Here is a 14,751-nt window from a genome sequence, read left to right as displayed (position 1 = left end):
AAGACATCGGTACGAATTGTATGCAACAATAATGGGAATGTGCGCTTCAACGCAAACCAGAGATTGGTCGGGTAAATAATATCACGATGCCAGTATGTCAGATTGTCTGTAAAACAATCCGCCATGCTGGGCTTCTTGCGCGCCAAAGTGCTGTGCCAACTGATACCTCAGGCTGGTGGTTGTTGTTTACTGGTGGCTGCCGGTACTTGTCTATCGGCTGCATTTCGAGGTCACTACTTGTGACAACCGTACTTTTTCGTAAAAGATACTACATGTACCACGCACCGTATACTTCACGAACTGTAACAAATTGTTACAAAAATATAGCGAGCGGTTGGTTGGCGCGTGCAAGAGATTATCCGAAGGGGTTTTGTACAATATAAATGAAACGGTTCACAATTGCTTTAAGTTAGTGGTTTCGCAGCTCTGGTAGGTGGACACAGTCTCAACGCATATTGCAGATTATTTGGATATTTCGCCCGAACTAAGCATCCTTTTAAGTTTTTATTTCAAAATGCGGTTAATGCTTGTCTTGATTTGGGTGACCGTAACCACAGCGTCGACTATACATTATACACCCAACGAGATACTGCTAGCCAAATTAGAGAGTGCAACGCTAGATAAAAAGGACACGGCACCGGCTAACACGCAATATCACGAACAGGATTCAAATGGTTTTTACTCGTACGGCTACAGCGCTGATCAATCTGCCAAGGCTGAGTACCTCTCACTGGACGGTTCATCGCGCGGATTTTATTCGTATGTTGATGCAAATGGAAAGTTGCAAACAGTGAAGTATGAGGCCGGGCGAAATCAGGGTTTTAAGGCTGCCGCCACCAACTTACCAAAAGCACCTAAAAATCCTAATAGGTTTGCACCCTTGCCGGTAAGAGATACGCCTGAAGTACAGGAAGCCAAGAAGGCTCACTTCGAAGCATACCGGGAGGCAGAACTGAGAGCGGCGTTAGCGTCACAAAATGAAGATGTACAACTAGGTGAACTTGGCTTAGAGGGGCAGCAGAAGTCTGAACGGCCACAACAAGAGGTGGCGAATATATTGGAAAGTACAAGAAGTAAAATATTAGCAATATTGTCAGAAAGTGCTAATGACGATAATAATAACTTGAATGTTGAGGCAACTGCTGAAATAGGTGTTGGTGCAGCTCAGGATCAAGAAGAAGATACAGAAAATACAGATGGAGATAATGATAACGGACTAATAACCTTAGACAATCTGCAAGGCACACAAGATGATAGTGAAGGTAATGAGGATGAAAGAAACGCTAATAGTGGAAACAATGTTGCCATTGAAAATGGCGATAGTGAAAATGAGGCTGGTGAATTGTCTATTGCAGACCGGCAAATGACGACTTATAAACTCAGCGATTTGCTAAATCCAATCGAACAACTTAGCTCGCGCGCATTGTACACATTCGAGGGCGATGGTCAAGGACTAACGCAACTACAAGATAAATCAGACTTAGCTTTACGGCAGCCAAAGCTCACTACCATCGAAACTGTTCGCGTGCCAGTGCACTCGTATTATACAGTTTTAGCGCCGACTACCAAATACACAGTTATTACACCCACAACACACCAATTGGTTCCCCGAGAGGAGGCACTGAAACGCGGTCAAAGTCTGCCGATTTCCCTGAGCAGTTCTTTCTTGTCACACCGTTTAAGATCGAAGTAAGACGCACACTTATAAAAGATTTATCAGCGAGGACGTAAGAAACAATGTTTGAATCATTTTTGACTAGAGTTAACATTTCCATACATTCGTATCACGAGTTTCTTGTTACTTTCGAATGTTGCATTACATGTATTACTATCATATTTCACATTTATTATTTAACATGTACATAAATGATTAGCTACACTGTGGGAGAACGTACATACATATATATGTAAGTTGTGTATATACACATGTATGTGTGTGCAACGGATTGATTTAGTTTTAAATATTTACACAATTTTGCAAAGCAAACAATGTATATATACTATTTAATACACTTAAAACCTATTAAATGATAGGCTTCAGAATAAGCAAACTGGTTTCTTAAAATATCTTTATTTGCTTTATTGCTAATGTTTTATATACTTACTTATTCTGCACGAGAAATAAATGAATTTCGACATAAACTTAGTACTTTTCTATATTTATTTGTATCAACTAAAACTTATCGAGATAGATATAGGTTTATATAAACTTAAATGATCAGGATGAAGACACGAGTTGAAGCGCTAGTGACTGTATGTCCGTCCGTCAAGCTGCAACTTGAATAACAATTAAGATATCGTGATGAAACACGTATTCTTTACTCGCATCGAAAGGGCGAGATCCTAAATGGGCGTAGTTGGACCACTGCCACGTCTACAAACCGGCATTAATTGCCTATTTTACTTATAAATTGCCGTAACTAAGTCGCAAATTCAGATACAAAACGATAAAAATTGGGCGTGATACTTCCCTCTAATAGGTTTAATGTATATATCTCACAAATCGTTTAAGCTATATCACCCAAATTTACACAGGACAAATCATTCCGAAAGCTCTTATGATAGCGTGAAAGATATCGAATGATAACTCCGGCCACTCCCCGTATAACGGTTTTGTTAAAAACTACTAAAACTGCGATAAATCAATATCAATATCAAGCTTCGGACCCATCTTATGAGGCTTTGCAAATTGTTTAATAAGGCCTAATTCAATATGCAATGGCGGCATTAATATAGTGTTCCATATATGGTACATATTTAATTGCCGTTAAAAGCATTCCAATACTGTCATAATTTTCTTTGAGGTGTATACATGTGCCAATCGAATAGAGGGAAACTTGTTCCCATTGTGTAGTAAAACAACTTTCAGACTTCTTGTAGAAATATCAATAAAAAGACGCCATTCAGTTGTATGACAATTAATGCCAATTTCTTCTAATAAACCTTTCACGTCATGATAAAAACAGAGTCCATCTTCCTTACTGAAGAAACCAAATGTTTTCATGTCGTTTTCTTTCATGGGATATTCAAACATCAGAATTCAGTAAATTCCATTGTTGTAATTGCCATGCCAATAACTCTCATATATATGTTTTTTAGGGTGGGTAAGAAAGAGGAATGTTTTTTTTTTGCTTCGAACTCTGAAAAATTGGTTGTTAGACCCCTCTTAGAAATGCTCTCCAAGTATGAGCTCTAACATGTAACGGGAAGGTCCTCCGACTAACGGTTGTCTTTTTTTTCCGGTTGACTGGAAAGTGGAAAAAGACTATGTCAGGTATATGACGGCTATTTTTTTTTGAAAAGTGCTTTTAATTTTGAAAAGTGAGTCAGATAAGTCAAATGTGCTGGAATGAGAATTAAAATCATGACATATACGGCGGAATGGCTTGTTAGTTCAAAATTTGATCTACAGGATTTTAGCTGTAAAGGTCTAAACTGCCTCGAAAGGCGAACCGGGATATTAAATTTAATTTCAGACAGGAGAAAAGAACTGCAAACTGTTCCATTCAAAATTTTCACTAAGAATATTATGCCAAGCATTTCCCTACGACTAGAAAGTGTAGGTAGATTAATAAGTTTTAAACGACTAGTGTATGGAGGTAGAGGCGAAAATTAAAAATTGTTTTTGAACAGATTCTAACTTGTCAGAATGGATTTGGTAGATAGGGTTCCATACAACCGAGCCATATTCCAATATAGGTCTAACCAAAGTTGTATAAAGTGTTTTAGTAATATACGGATCTCTAAATTCTTTAGACCAACGTTTAACAAAACTGAGGACAGCTTTTGCTTTCGAGACCATGGTATCAATATGAAGACTAAAATTAAGCTTAGGGTCCATATTAACTCCCAAATCAACATAGTTAAAAACTTGCTCTAGAATATGGTGTTTTATTACATAAAAAGAGTGGTGCACAGGTCACGGGAAAAGCACATCGTCTTACATTTATTCAGATTCAATGGCAAATCGTTTCTATCACACCATGCACCATATTGTTTAAGTCTGTTTGCAACAGACACCTTTCCTCAGTTGAAGTGTATGATTTAAAAAGCTTCACGTCGTCAGCGTGTAATAAAATTTTTGAGAATTCAATTACTGAAGAGATATCGTTAATAAACAACAAGAACAGAATCGGGCCAAGATGACTACCTTGCGGAACACCTGAAGAAACATTAATTGTATCTGAAGGTGTATCCTCAAATATCACTCGTTGTGTCCTATTATAAAGATAGGAAGATACCCATTGAAGGAATCTTGGCTGAAAGCCCAGCAGATCAAGTTTATGTATGAGAATCGAGATATTTACTTTATCGAAAGCTTTGCTAAAGTCTGTGCATATAACATCCGTATGCTTATGTTCCGTAAAACCCAATGATACATGGTTTACAAATTCAAGTAAGTTTGTTATAGTCGAATTCCCTTTACGAAATCCATGCTGAGATGAGGAAATTAACGGAGAAATCGAAAAGGTTATATGGTCAGTGATGATAGCTTCAAAAAGTTTAGGTATAACTGATAGTTTTACGATACCTCTATAGTTTTCAATGTTGGATCTAAATCCACTTTTATGCAAAGGGATTATAAATGACTGTTTTCATATTGCAGGAAATACCTTCTGCTCAAATATAAACGAGATATTTTTATTTATCCATAACTCGACAAGGACATGACATATGGCCATACTTTTTTTTGCTTAGGTTGGCAGGACTGTTGTATGTTTACATGTCAAATTTGAGCGCGATCTGTCACATAGTTTTTTTTTACGGCACTATAAACAAGTCAACCTCGAGTGTGTTTTTCGAATTTTACTATGGAAATTAACGTTGAGCAAAGAGTTTGTTTGAAATTTTAATGGAATAAGAGCGACGGACGCAATGAAAATGTTGCAGAAGGCATATGGGGAGTCTTGCCTATCACGTGCACGTATTTTTGATTGGTATAAGTCGTTCAAGGACGGCCGTACATCGCTGGAGAACTTGCCCCATGATCGTTGTCCAGCAACGTCAATAAACGAAGAAAACGTCGAAAAAGTAAAGAAAATAAAAAAAAGGTCAATCTGTTAATGCTTAATATTAATTATCCGTTTTGAAGCGTTTGCGTGAGAATATTCGTCTCAAAAGGAAGGATTTGTGGGACAACAAGTCATGGTTTCTACATCATGATAATGCGCCAGCTCATATGTCTCGTCTTGTACGCGATTATTTGACCAAAAACAACGTAAATATTGTTCCGCAAGCACCGTATTCACCCGACATGGCACCGTGTGACTTTTTTCTTTTCCCTAAACTCAAATTGCCGCTTCGTGGAAAGCATTTTCAGTCGATTGAGGTCATAAAAGAGAATTCGAAGAAGGAACTGAAAGCCATACCCAAAGCGGCCTACCAGAAGTGTTGCGAAGATTGGAAAAAAAGGTGGCATATGTGTATCGCCTCTAATGGTGACTATTTTGAAGGGGATAAAATTAATATTGAAGAATAATTAACCGTTTTTGTTTTATTGAGCCGTTTTGAGCTCGTTTATATTTGAGCAGAAGGTATACCGTGTTTAAGAGAGGAATTAAATATCCTTGTCAAAGGCAAGTAAATATATTTGTCCCTATTTTTTAGGAAGCATGAGGGTATCATGTCTGGGCTATAACTAAAAGATGGTTTTAACTTATTTAAATTAAGTAGGACGTCTTCTTCAGAAATAATTGGAGCGTTAATTAAAGTATTCGAACACAGCACGTGCTGATAAGAAAAAGTTTTGGAAGAATTATTACAGTAGTTTGACTTGAAAAATTCTGCAAACATATTGGATATAATAACATTGTCAGTTGAAATGATAGATTTGTATTTCATCGCGGACGGAAATTTGGAAACCCTGCGTTTGGAGTTGACGAAATCATAAAACGATTTTGGATTACTTGCGATATTCTTTTTTACTTTATTTAAGTAATTATTATAAAATTTTTTGTTTAGGTCAAAATATTGTCGACGCAAAAGAGAATATTTAAAATAGTCAACAAGTGAACCAGTTTTTTTATTAAACCCTGAACAGGGTATATTAAGTTTGCCACAAAGTTTGTAACACCCAGAAGGAAACGTCGGAGACCTATAAAATATTGTATATATATAAATGATCAGCATGATGAACTGAGTTGATTTAGCCATGTCCGTCTGTCTGTCTGTCCGTCTGTCTGTATATACACAAACTAGTCCCTCAGTTTTCAAGCTATCGATCTGAAATTTCGCAACTGTCCTTTTCTCACAAAGAAGCTGCTCATTTGTTGGAACGACGACCACTATAGCATATATCTGCCATACAAACTAAACAATCGGAATCAAGTGTTTGTATGGGAAACTCTTTCATTTGACGAGGTATCTTCACGAAATTAGACACGAGTTCTTGCTTAAGGCAACAAATTATTCTCCGAAGAAATTGGTCAGATCAGATCACTATATCATATAGCTGCCACACAAATTGAACGTTCGGAATTAAGTTCATGTAAGGGGACTTTGTATTTGTGAAGGGTATTATAGCTTCGGTGTAACCGAAGTTAACGTTTTTTCTTGTTTAAAATATTTAAAGGCTCGAGTTTTTCTGTTTTTCAATTTATATAATTTTTTCGAAAACCACGGACTTATACTTTTACTTCTACTAACAATTACTATTGGAACATACTTTTCAAATAATTTCATAATAATGTTATTAAAATGAGAGACACTCAATTCAATGTCACCATTATAATTAGGCCATGTTATTGTAGAAAGTTCTGTATTTAACTTTTTAAAATTAGCTTTTGCAAACCGAGTACAGAAGCACGAAGTTTGATGATTATTATCCCGTACATTGCCTGAGATTTCGACAGATATTTCCAAAGCAGGATGGTATGAGTCCTCTGGTAGAACAAGAGGATTACTCTGAATAACGGAACACTTTGAAGAGGTATCAACGTATACTAAATCTAAGCATTTACCAAATTTATTCGGAATCAAATTAATTTGGTTCAGACCCAACTCGGAGATTTTTTCGAAAAACTCATTAAAACATCACCGATTGCAAATCGGCACGATATAGTCATCTAAAGATTTCCACGAAGCACACGGTAAATTGAAATCACCTAATACAATTATTGAATCTGCATTATTTGCCATCGAGGTAGCACTATTTATTAAAGAAGCATGTTGCATGTATACAGATAAGTTCGAATGGGGTGGTATATAAGATAGGGTTAAATAAATAAAGCAACTATTAACGTATACTCTAATACATTTAAATTCAAATGAGTCGGTCCCTGGAACTAGAATATTTTCAGATGGGATAGAGGAATGCACGGCAAATAGAACACCTCCACCGATTCTGTTCAGTCGATCACATCTAAAAATTTGAAATTCGCTGTTTAAAATCTCATTATCAAAAATGTGAGGTTTTAACCAAGTTTCTGTAAATCCAATTATATGGAAATTAAAATTGGACCTGTTCAAATACAAATCGGTTAACTTTGTATTAAGACCTCTAACATTTTGATAATAAATGCTTAACGAATTTCTGCCAATCAGTTTTTTATATCGGTGGTTGCTTTTGGTAATTTAACAATGTTTTCCTCAGTTTGACTTCTAAGTTTAGGTTTAAATTCACGTACAAAAGCCCCAGGTGGCCAGAATGAACTATCTAAGATCTCTTTGAATGTTTAAAGAGATACGTCTATTTTAAACGATGATATACTTCTATCATAATTGAAGTTAAATTTACGTATATTGATATCAACGATTTTTAAATGTGACGAAACTCTGGAATTGTGAGACACTTATTACTATTAGATACAGCTTTTGGGGAATTGAGCTCTTTGGAAGTTGACGGCTTATCACCTTGAGGGCAAGGAGAAGAGAGATTTATTAGGTCATTGGGAGAAGACGTTCTTTTCTGTACAGAAGAACTAAGTGTTACTTCATCGAAAGGATGTTTACGCTTAGGAGCAGGTTTAGAGGATTCGTGAGAATCATTCAGGCACTTAAAAGATTTGAACAATTTTTCATAGTGCCTAAATTTTTCAGTGAGGGTTACAAGATCTCGACCGATTTCGTTAAAGCCATTGCGTGTCTCCCTATAAACTTTAAATAGATCGATTTCAATAGATCTACAATTTAAACAGGACCAACGCAATGCCTTCAGTCGAGAATAGAATCTAAGATGGCAAGCCCATCATAAAGCCAGCATGCAACGTAGCGATCTGACTCGCCTTTAATGTTACAATTGGGGAAGTTACAAGACAGAATAAACCACAAGAATGAAGATCAAATAAAAGAGTAAGTAGAACAAAATTTAATAGATATATAATAAATTAGTGTATTAATAAAATATTAATAATAATAAATTCAATTAAGAACAAACGCAAAAATAATAGCAATTTTTTTATCAAAGTATAAAACCAAGACAGTTTTAAAAAGCAATATAGCGAGCAGTTTTAGAAGCACTGTAACAAATAAAAAGAAAGTAAATGAATAAAGAAGTAAATGAAATAAATAATGAGCGAAAATAGAATAAAATAAAACAAAATGAAACAAAAAGCTGACTCGACACCAAAAATTCGAAAGTTTAAACTTTTTAATACTGCACAAAACTTAGGAACATTTAATACTTATCTTGCAACTCAAAGTTAAATCAATAAAAATTGTATTAAATCAGTAAAAAAAAAAAATCAATTAAACTTGAAAAATTTATAGAATAAAAACACAAAAGTTCACAGCCAAAAAATTACAGCTTAAGAACTTGACATATACTTACATATGTACTATGTATTAAACGAAAAAAGTAATGGGACAGAATGGTCATCGACGTAGTGAGACTGTGTCTTGGCGTAATCAACTTTGTGGGGCAAAGGAAGAACTATTGTATTTATAATTTAGTTTTACTGAAAATGGTAAAAATCACTGCCAATTTAAATCAACGACTCTCTCGCACATTCAGTTCACCCGATTACGACGAAGATACACATACATATGTATACGTATTAATAAAAGAAAAAAATGTAGCCGCAGGAGAGTCAGTTTGTCTCTGTTCCGCTACTAACATAGTAAGTAGTCCCAATTTCACGGGTTATAACCCGATTTCCCCCCTTTTCACAATGCTAAAAGGATTTATCTTAAGAGATTTTGGTATTTATAGTTTTAGTGGTTTAGGAGATTACACATTAAACCTATTGTGGTCGGGGCCACGCCCACTTAAAAAAAATGTAAACAAAAAATGTTGCTACCAAATAACAGTCTTGCCTCTTATTGTGGAGCTTAGTTATGGCCATTTATTAGTTTTCTTGTTTTGAATGCTCTAGCAGTAATCAGCCATCATATTTGCATATTTGCATTCCAACGACCCTAGTATCGCTCTACCATAGTGCGAATATCATTTAAGTCGTCTAAATTTTCTGTGAAGCTGTCTAGTTCGATGGTTGAAGAGGAAATGCATCTTGGTGCTCGTGTTACATGTGTTGAATGTAATCTGGAGACTTTTTATTTATTATAAAATTTAACACAACCCAAATATAGTCAATCCATGCAGATTTCTCCTTATCTGTCATATAATCAGTAAAATGTTATTTATTAGTTCCCTGATTTGAGGACCGTCAATAATACCAGCTTTAATTTTTTTCTGTGCTCAGTTTTGGAAATTTTTTACTGATACATTTAAAACATTTCCCATCCTTGTTTAGAGTTTTTACAAACTGTTTTATTAGACCTAAATTTGTTTGAAGAGAGTATATTACTATATTACGAAGTCTCTGGCTACTAGAGGGGCATTCATCACATTCATACTACCCGGTACTAAATTCACTCTTAAAGACCAAACTTTTTTAGTCCAGTGTTCTGTCTCGGCTATCCCAAAAGAACATAAAACAGGGGTTTTTGATATATCCTCCTTGTTGACCCAGAAGAAAATTTACAATTTTAAGATGGAAGCATATCAGTTATGTTCGATGTACTTTGTTCCCAAAGTAGTCCAAATAGGCATTTTTATCGAATCAGACGGATTTAAACTAGCATTTAAACAAGTTCTTCTTTATGTAGACATAGCGGTTTATTTATGAAATTTAGTAGTTTTTTCCTCAGCCTCCGAAGAAAAACTTCCTAAAGATATCTACGTTGCCCGGTAGTTGCTTAAAAGTTGTTGGAAATTTAGAAACAACAATAAATAAAAATAAACAATTGTAAATGTGTAAAACTGAAAATTTGTTTGCCACAATCATCGTCTAAAAATATTTGAAGGTATTTTATTAGTTATTCTTTACCGTAAACGCAACAACGATTTTTCGTAAATATGTATATGTATTTGTTATGTATGTACCTTGACGTACTTATACATTTGCTCGAATGCCAATATTTCAAGGCAATAATACTGAAAGCGATATGTTGCTCATACATACTTATGTACATTCCGTCAACGCATAAACGTACATTTCGATTTAATTTATTACAATGAACTATTGACTCCAAAAATTAACCAAAGAAAGAACAATATCGATGATAATTCCTAAATACCAATAAATGGAATTAAATGCAACTCCAAAAAAACTCGGCAAGGACAACTTGCAGATCACAAAAATTAATGAAAAGTTGTTGTTATAGTCCGGAAACCTCTGTTAGCACATTTGTATACATATACATGTGTACATATTGTATAATATGAAAGCTTCTGTGCAACTCAAGTGAATTAAGTTCTTTTAGTCAGTACCACTGACATATCGCCGCATGCGTTCAGAAGCTGTCTCCTTTAACTTAATTTTAACGGTGCTCTTACGATTATACCGACGACGAAATGCTCGTATGCATATTGGTACATATGTATGTGGCGCTCACGTGTTGCTTATGCTTTCGTACAAAGCACAAGACAAGCATAAGTACATGTGATATGGGAAGGCCCTGCGGCATGTGCAGTGTTTGCGAAAAACGTGCTGTACGTCATGTTTTGCGACGCCATGCAACGGAAAGCAAACTGGGCGACCTTCTTGAGGACGAGCGCGATTTATGGAACACGCGATTGCCAGTGGGATGACCGCGGGTATGCACGGCTGTTCATATACATTCACATATATATACATAAATACATACTTATCATCAATATAGAAGAGCATAAGCTTTCTACCAAATAAGAAATAATAATGTATGTATGTATGTAAATATTACAGAATAACTGAACTTAAGAAATAAAGGAGAATAAAAATCCTTCATCACGAACATAACAAAGGCAACTGTGCATAGCATCGTTTTGTATAAATAGCAGAACATATAGTCGAACTGATAACACAATCGTCGTAGAGCGAGTACTGGTACATTGCAAAACCGCATCACTAGCAGCGCTCTTCAAGTTATTTAAAAAAAATGTCTCTATATTCGAAAATTATAATGCAGTTCTTCCTTTATTTGTCGTCCGTTTTGGCGGTAGTCAGTGCCGATGGTTACTATTATGAGATTCCCTCTACACGCACCGCTCCGCACTGGAATAGGTTAGCGTCTGCCCAGCAGTATCAATATCACACCCAGGATGGCTTTGGTCATTATTCTTATGGCTATGGAGAACCATTTTCCACAAAACAAGAAGTACGCACTCAAGACGGGACTACACGTGGCTCCTACGCTTATTTAGACGCCGAAGGCAAATTGCAGACTGTCACATATACCGCCGATGCCGATGGCTTCCATGTAGCGGGTACTAATTTGCCAAAACAGCGATCATCGGCGGATGGTAGCATTGCACTCGAGGTACCACAATCTGTGCAGGAAACACCAGAAGTTGCAGAGGCGCGCTTACAACACTTGGAAGCGCATCAGCAGGCCAACTTGCGTTTATACAGAATTTCCACTCCTATCTCCTCGAATTCAATGTTTGAAAAGGAATCTAATGATGACAATGTAAAAGTTATCGACTTACTTCCCCAGCAAGTAGAAGATACGCCTGAAGTGGCCGCTGCTAAAGCGAAATTCTTTAAGCGTTACGAGGAGGTGAAGCAGCGCAATAATCGATTGCGCCAGAAGCAGCAGAACGCGGGTTATGCCTTGGTCAAGTCGCAACCGTTGACTGTGACGGCCCCTTTGAGGATTTATAGGCCGACTATAACTCCAAGTGGCGCTTTCCGTTATAATATTGTTGTGCCATCAAATGATCGCGAGTACTTGCCTGTCGCTACATTAAGCTCTAAGAAAAAGTAATATTTTGATTATTTTCGTTGATTAATAAAAGACAAATGCAATAACAATATGTATATAAAATAATTTAAATTCTCATAATCTAAAACTAAGAGCAATTATCAGCGAAAATACACATTTCTAGCAGAAGCATGTAAGTAAGCAGAATTCCTTGCAACTATAAAGCATCTGATGTTGCCACGAAGTATGTAACATATGTATGTATATAAATGATTAACATAACGAGCTGCCTCGATTTAGCCATATCCGTCTGTTTATATAAACGCGATCTAATCGTCAGTGTTTGAGATATCGATCTGATATTTTACACATGTTCTTTTCTCCCCAAAAAGCTGCTCATTTGTCGAAACCCCCGGTATTGGGCAACTAAAGTTCTTGAATGGAAATTTTTTCTTGTTTAAAACTGCAGATGAAGCCAAAGTTGCAGTATATGGTGAGTGTCACAGGTAAATGATTAGCCTCTTTTTGGTTCCCCACCTAAATATTATTCATCTATGTAAGTGCTAAATAGTGGCAGCCGGACGGTGGGTCGGTAAACCATCGATGACTGTTTTATACTCGCGCAATATGTTGCACAGAGTATAATACTTTTGTTCACCTGACGGTTTTTTGTAACAGCTGAAACTAATCTAGATAGATGTGGATGATTAGCCCGCCCGGGCTAGCGGTAACTCGAGTAAAAATTAAGATATCGTGATGACACAAGGAAGGAGCATATGTGGTAAAAAAGTTACTTAAAGTGAACGTGGACTCGCTCCCTAATAGATTTTATATACATATATCATAAACTGTTAAAGCTATATGAACCAAACTCACTCGACTACCTCGGTATACAGTGTGAAAATAGATGAAATAGGATAATAATCAAGCCCAATACTTTCTTGAATATACATACTTTAGTTTAAGGCTCAAAGGAAATGCAATCAGCTAAGATCTACCCTAGTCCCAGTATACCCGATACAGAGATTTCCGACTTTCAACCTTACTTTGAACCGTTTATGTGGCCAGAAGGTGTAATATTTTAATGAAATTAATTTCACATATTTTCTTAATCATAATTTGGCTTAACGCTGAATATATGTAAATGCAATAGGGGCCCGACATTGGTTTCATGTATTAAATTTCGTTCCATTTGGTTGAGTTATAACCGATATTCCATATTAAATTTCCCGAGATATCTCATGTTATCAACAGGTCAAAAGTAGGAAACTCGGATAATGCGTGGTGCAGTCCTTTGAATAACTCCCTCAATATTCATATTGTATTCGCCATAACGAGGCCTTTCTAATTTAATATTTTTACTCGTATAACACAAAAAAGATTATTAAATAAATGTTTATTATCCCAAAAAATTACAAAAATACTGAATATTTTTTATACATTCATATTGTTGGTATATTACGCATGTATTTACTTTAAAAATATTTCTAATAGTAAAAGTACCTCCACGGATAACCGTAATTGTAAATACTTGGAATGACAGATGTTCGAATAGTGGCTTGGCCTGGGACAATTGTCGGTGTAAGAACACGTCTATGTTGAATGATTTCGTTCAGTTGTTTCTCTGGATCATGCGGGTGTAGTTGAGGCTCCTTTGCAGCGGCCACGGCAACTGTATCATCCATGGGCTGAGACAATTGGACAGACCGAGTATCTGAGCCGGTTGTAATGGATTCGCCGCTAATGATACCCCCCGCTGCCAGGCGCAATAAAGCCTCCTTATGACCTGCAAAGTTAACGTCACTGGCTGCTCCAACGCCGGCGGTAATGGCAACTCCGCCTGACGTTGCCCTCCCACGAAAGGGCGGCTGAAGTGATTGGTCATCGGCTACGGCGATAGGCAGATTCGTAGCGGCGACACGAAAACCGTTATCGTCTGCGGTGTAGTCTACAGTTTGTAATTTTCCCGCAGCGTCCCGATAGCTATATGAGCCACGTGTGATCCCGTCTACTGAGCGTATCTCCTGCTTTGTAGAATGAGGCTCTGAATAACCATACGCGTACTGTCCTAAGCCATCCTGGGTGTGATATTGCTGCTGAGTGGGTGTGACGAGGGACGAACTGTGCGCGCTATAAACATAGGGATAAGTGCGTAGCAGTGGTGTGGCAACGTAGGTTACTGCATTATTGTTAGCTCTTACGTACGAAAATGTGGCCAGTACGAAGGTGGAAATAAAGACTACGAACTTCATGGCGATTAGGACTGGCTAGCTGGTCAATAGTTTAGTAGCGCTACTAATAGATCTTTACCATCACTCGTTTGGTTGTGTTCTGATGCTGTCCACCAAGGTTGTGGCTCCTTTTATATGCGCTCAATCGACTCAAGCATAAACAACTCCGCCACGAAGAATGCGCCTACTCGTTATCTTTCTAAAGGAACTTTGTCTTCATTCCTTTTTTATTCATTTCAATTACGAGCATAAGTAGTCGGCCGACAGCTGAAAGATTCAGTGGGAAGCGAATAGGGACGTTAACACCACCTCAACGCCAAGAGGCATGAATGAATTTTACCTATGTTGTAAATAACAACATTTCGCAGAGGCGTTCGTCACTCTTGACCTATGTCAGCAC

General features: G+C 36.8%; 2 protein-coding genes across 2 annotated transcripts; one reads left to right on the top strand and one right to left on the bottom strand.

Annotated features, from left to right (window-relative positions):
* The first annotated feature begins 361 nt into the window (after positions 1-361).
* LOC106618818 (Cuticular protein 72Ec) lies at positions 362-12,183 on the top strand. Its single transcript, XM_070111960.1, has 3 exons — positions 362-1,689; positions 5,122-5,218; positions 11,329-12,183. Exons 1-3 carry the CDS (start codon positions 515-517, stop codon positions 12,181-12,183), a joined length of 2,127 nt encoding a protein of 708 aa, XP_069968061.1. The 5' UTR covers positions 362-514.
* Positions 12,184-13,574: 1,391 nt separating this feature from the next.
* Positions 13,575-14,440, bottom strand: LOC106618822 (adult-specific rigid cuticular protein 15.5). The gene has a single exon (XM_014236709.3). It carries the CDS (start codon positions 14,370-14,372, stop codon positions 13,608-13,610), a length of 765 nt encoding a protein of 254 aa, XP_014092184.3. The 5' UTR covers positions 14,373-14,440; the 3' UTR covers positions 13,575-13,607.
* Positions 14,441-14,751: the final 311 nt, after the last annotated feature.

The sequence above is a fragment of the Bactrocera oleae genome, chromosome 6 (assembly GCF_042242935.1).
Source record: "Bactrocera oleae isolate idBacOlea1 chromosome 6, idBacOlea1, whole genome shotgun sequence".
In the NCBI taxonomy this organism is placed as follows: Eukaryota; Metazoa; Arthropoda; class Insecta; order Diptera; family Tephritidae; genus Bactrocera; species Bactrocera oleae.
This window is presented reverse-complemented; position numbering and strand designations above follow the sequence as displayed.

What these genes read in the sequence shown, in the direction of transcription:
- LOC106618818 (XM_070111960.1), top strand. Translation starts at nt 515, where the DNA reads ATGCGGTTAATGCTTGTCTTGATTTGGGTGACCGTAACCACAGCGTCG. An exon ending in TCACACCGTTTAAGATCGAA is followed by an intron (nt 1,690 to 5,121) that starts GTAAGACGCACA and finishes TCGTCTCAAAAG; the next exon opens with GAAGGATTTGTGGGACAACA. An exon ending in ATTATTTGACCAAAAACAAC is followed by an intron (nt 5,219 to 11,328) that starts GTAAATATTGTT and finishes CCGCATCACTAG; the next exon opens with CAGCGCTCTTCAAGTTATTT.
- LOC106618822 (XM_014236709.3), bottom strand. Translation starts at nt 14,372, where the DNA reads ATGAAGTTCGTAGTCTTTATTTCCACCTTCGTACTGGCCACATTTTCG.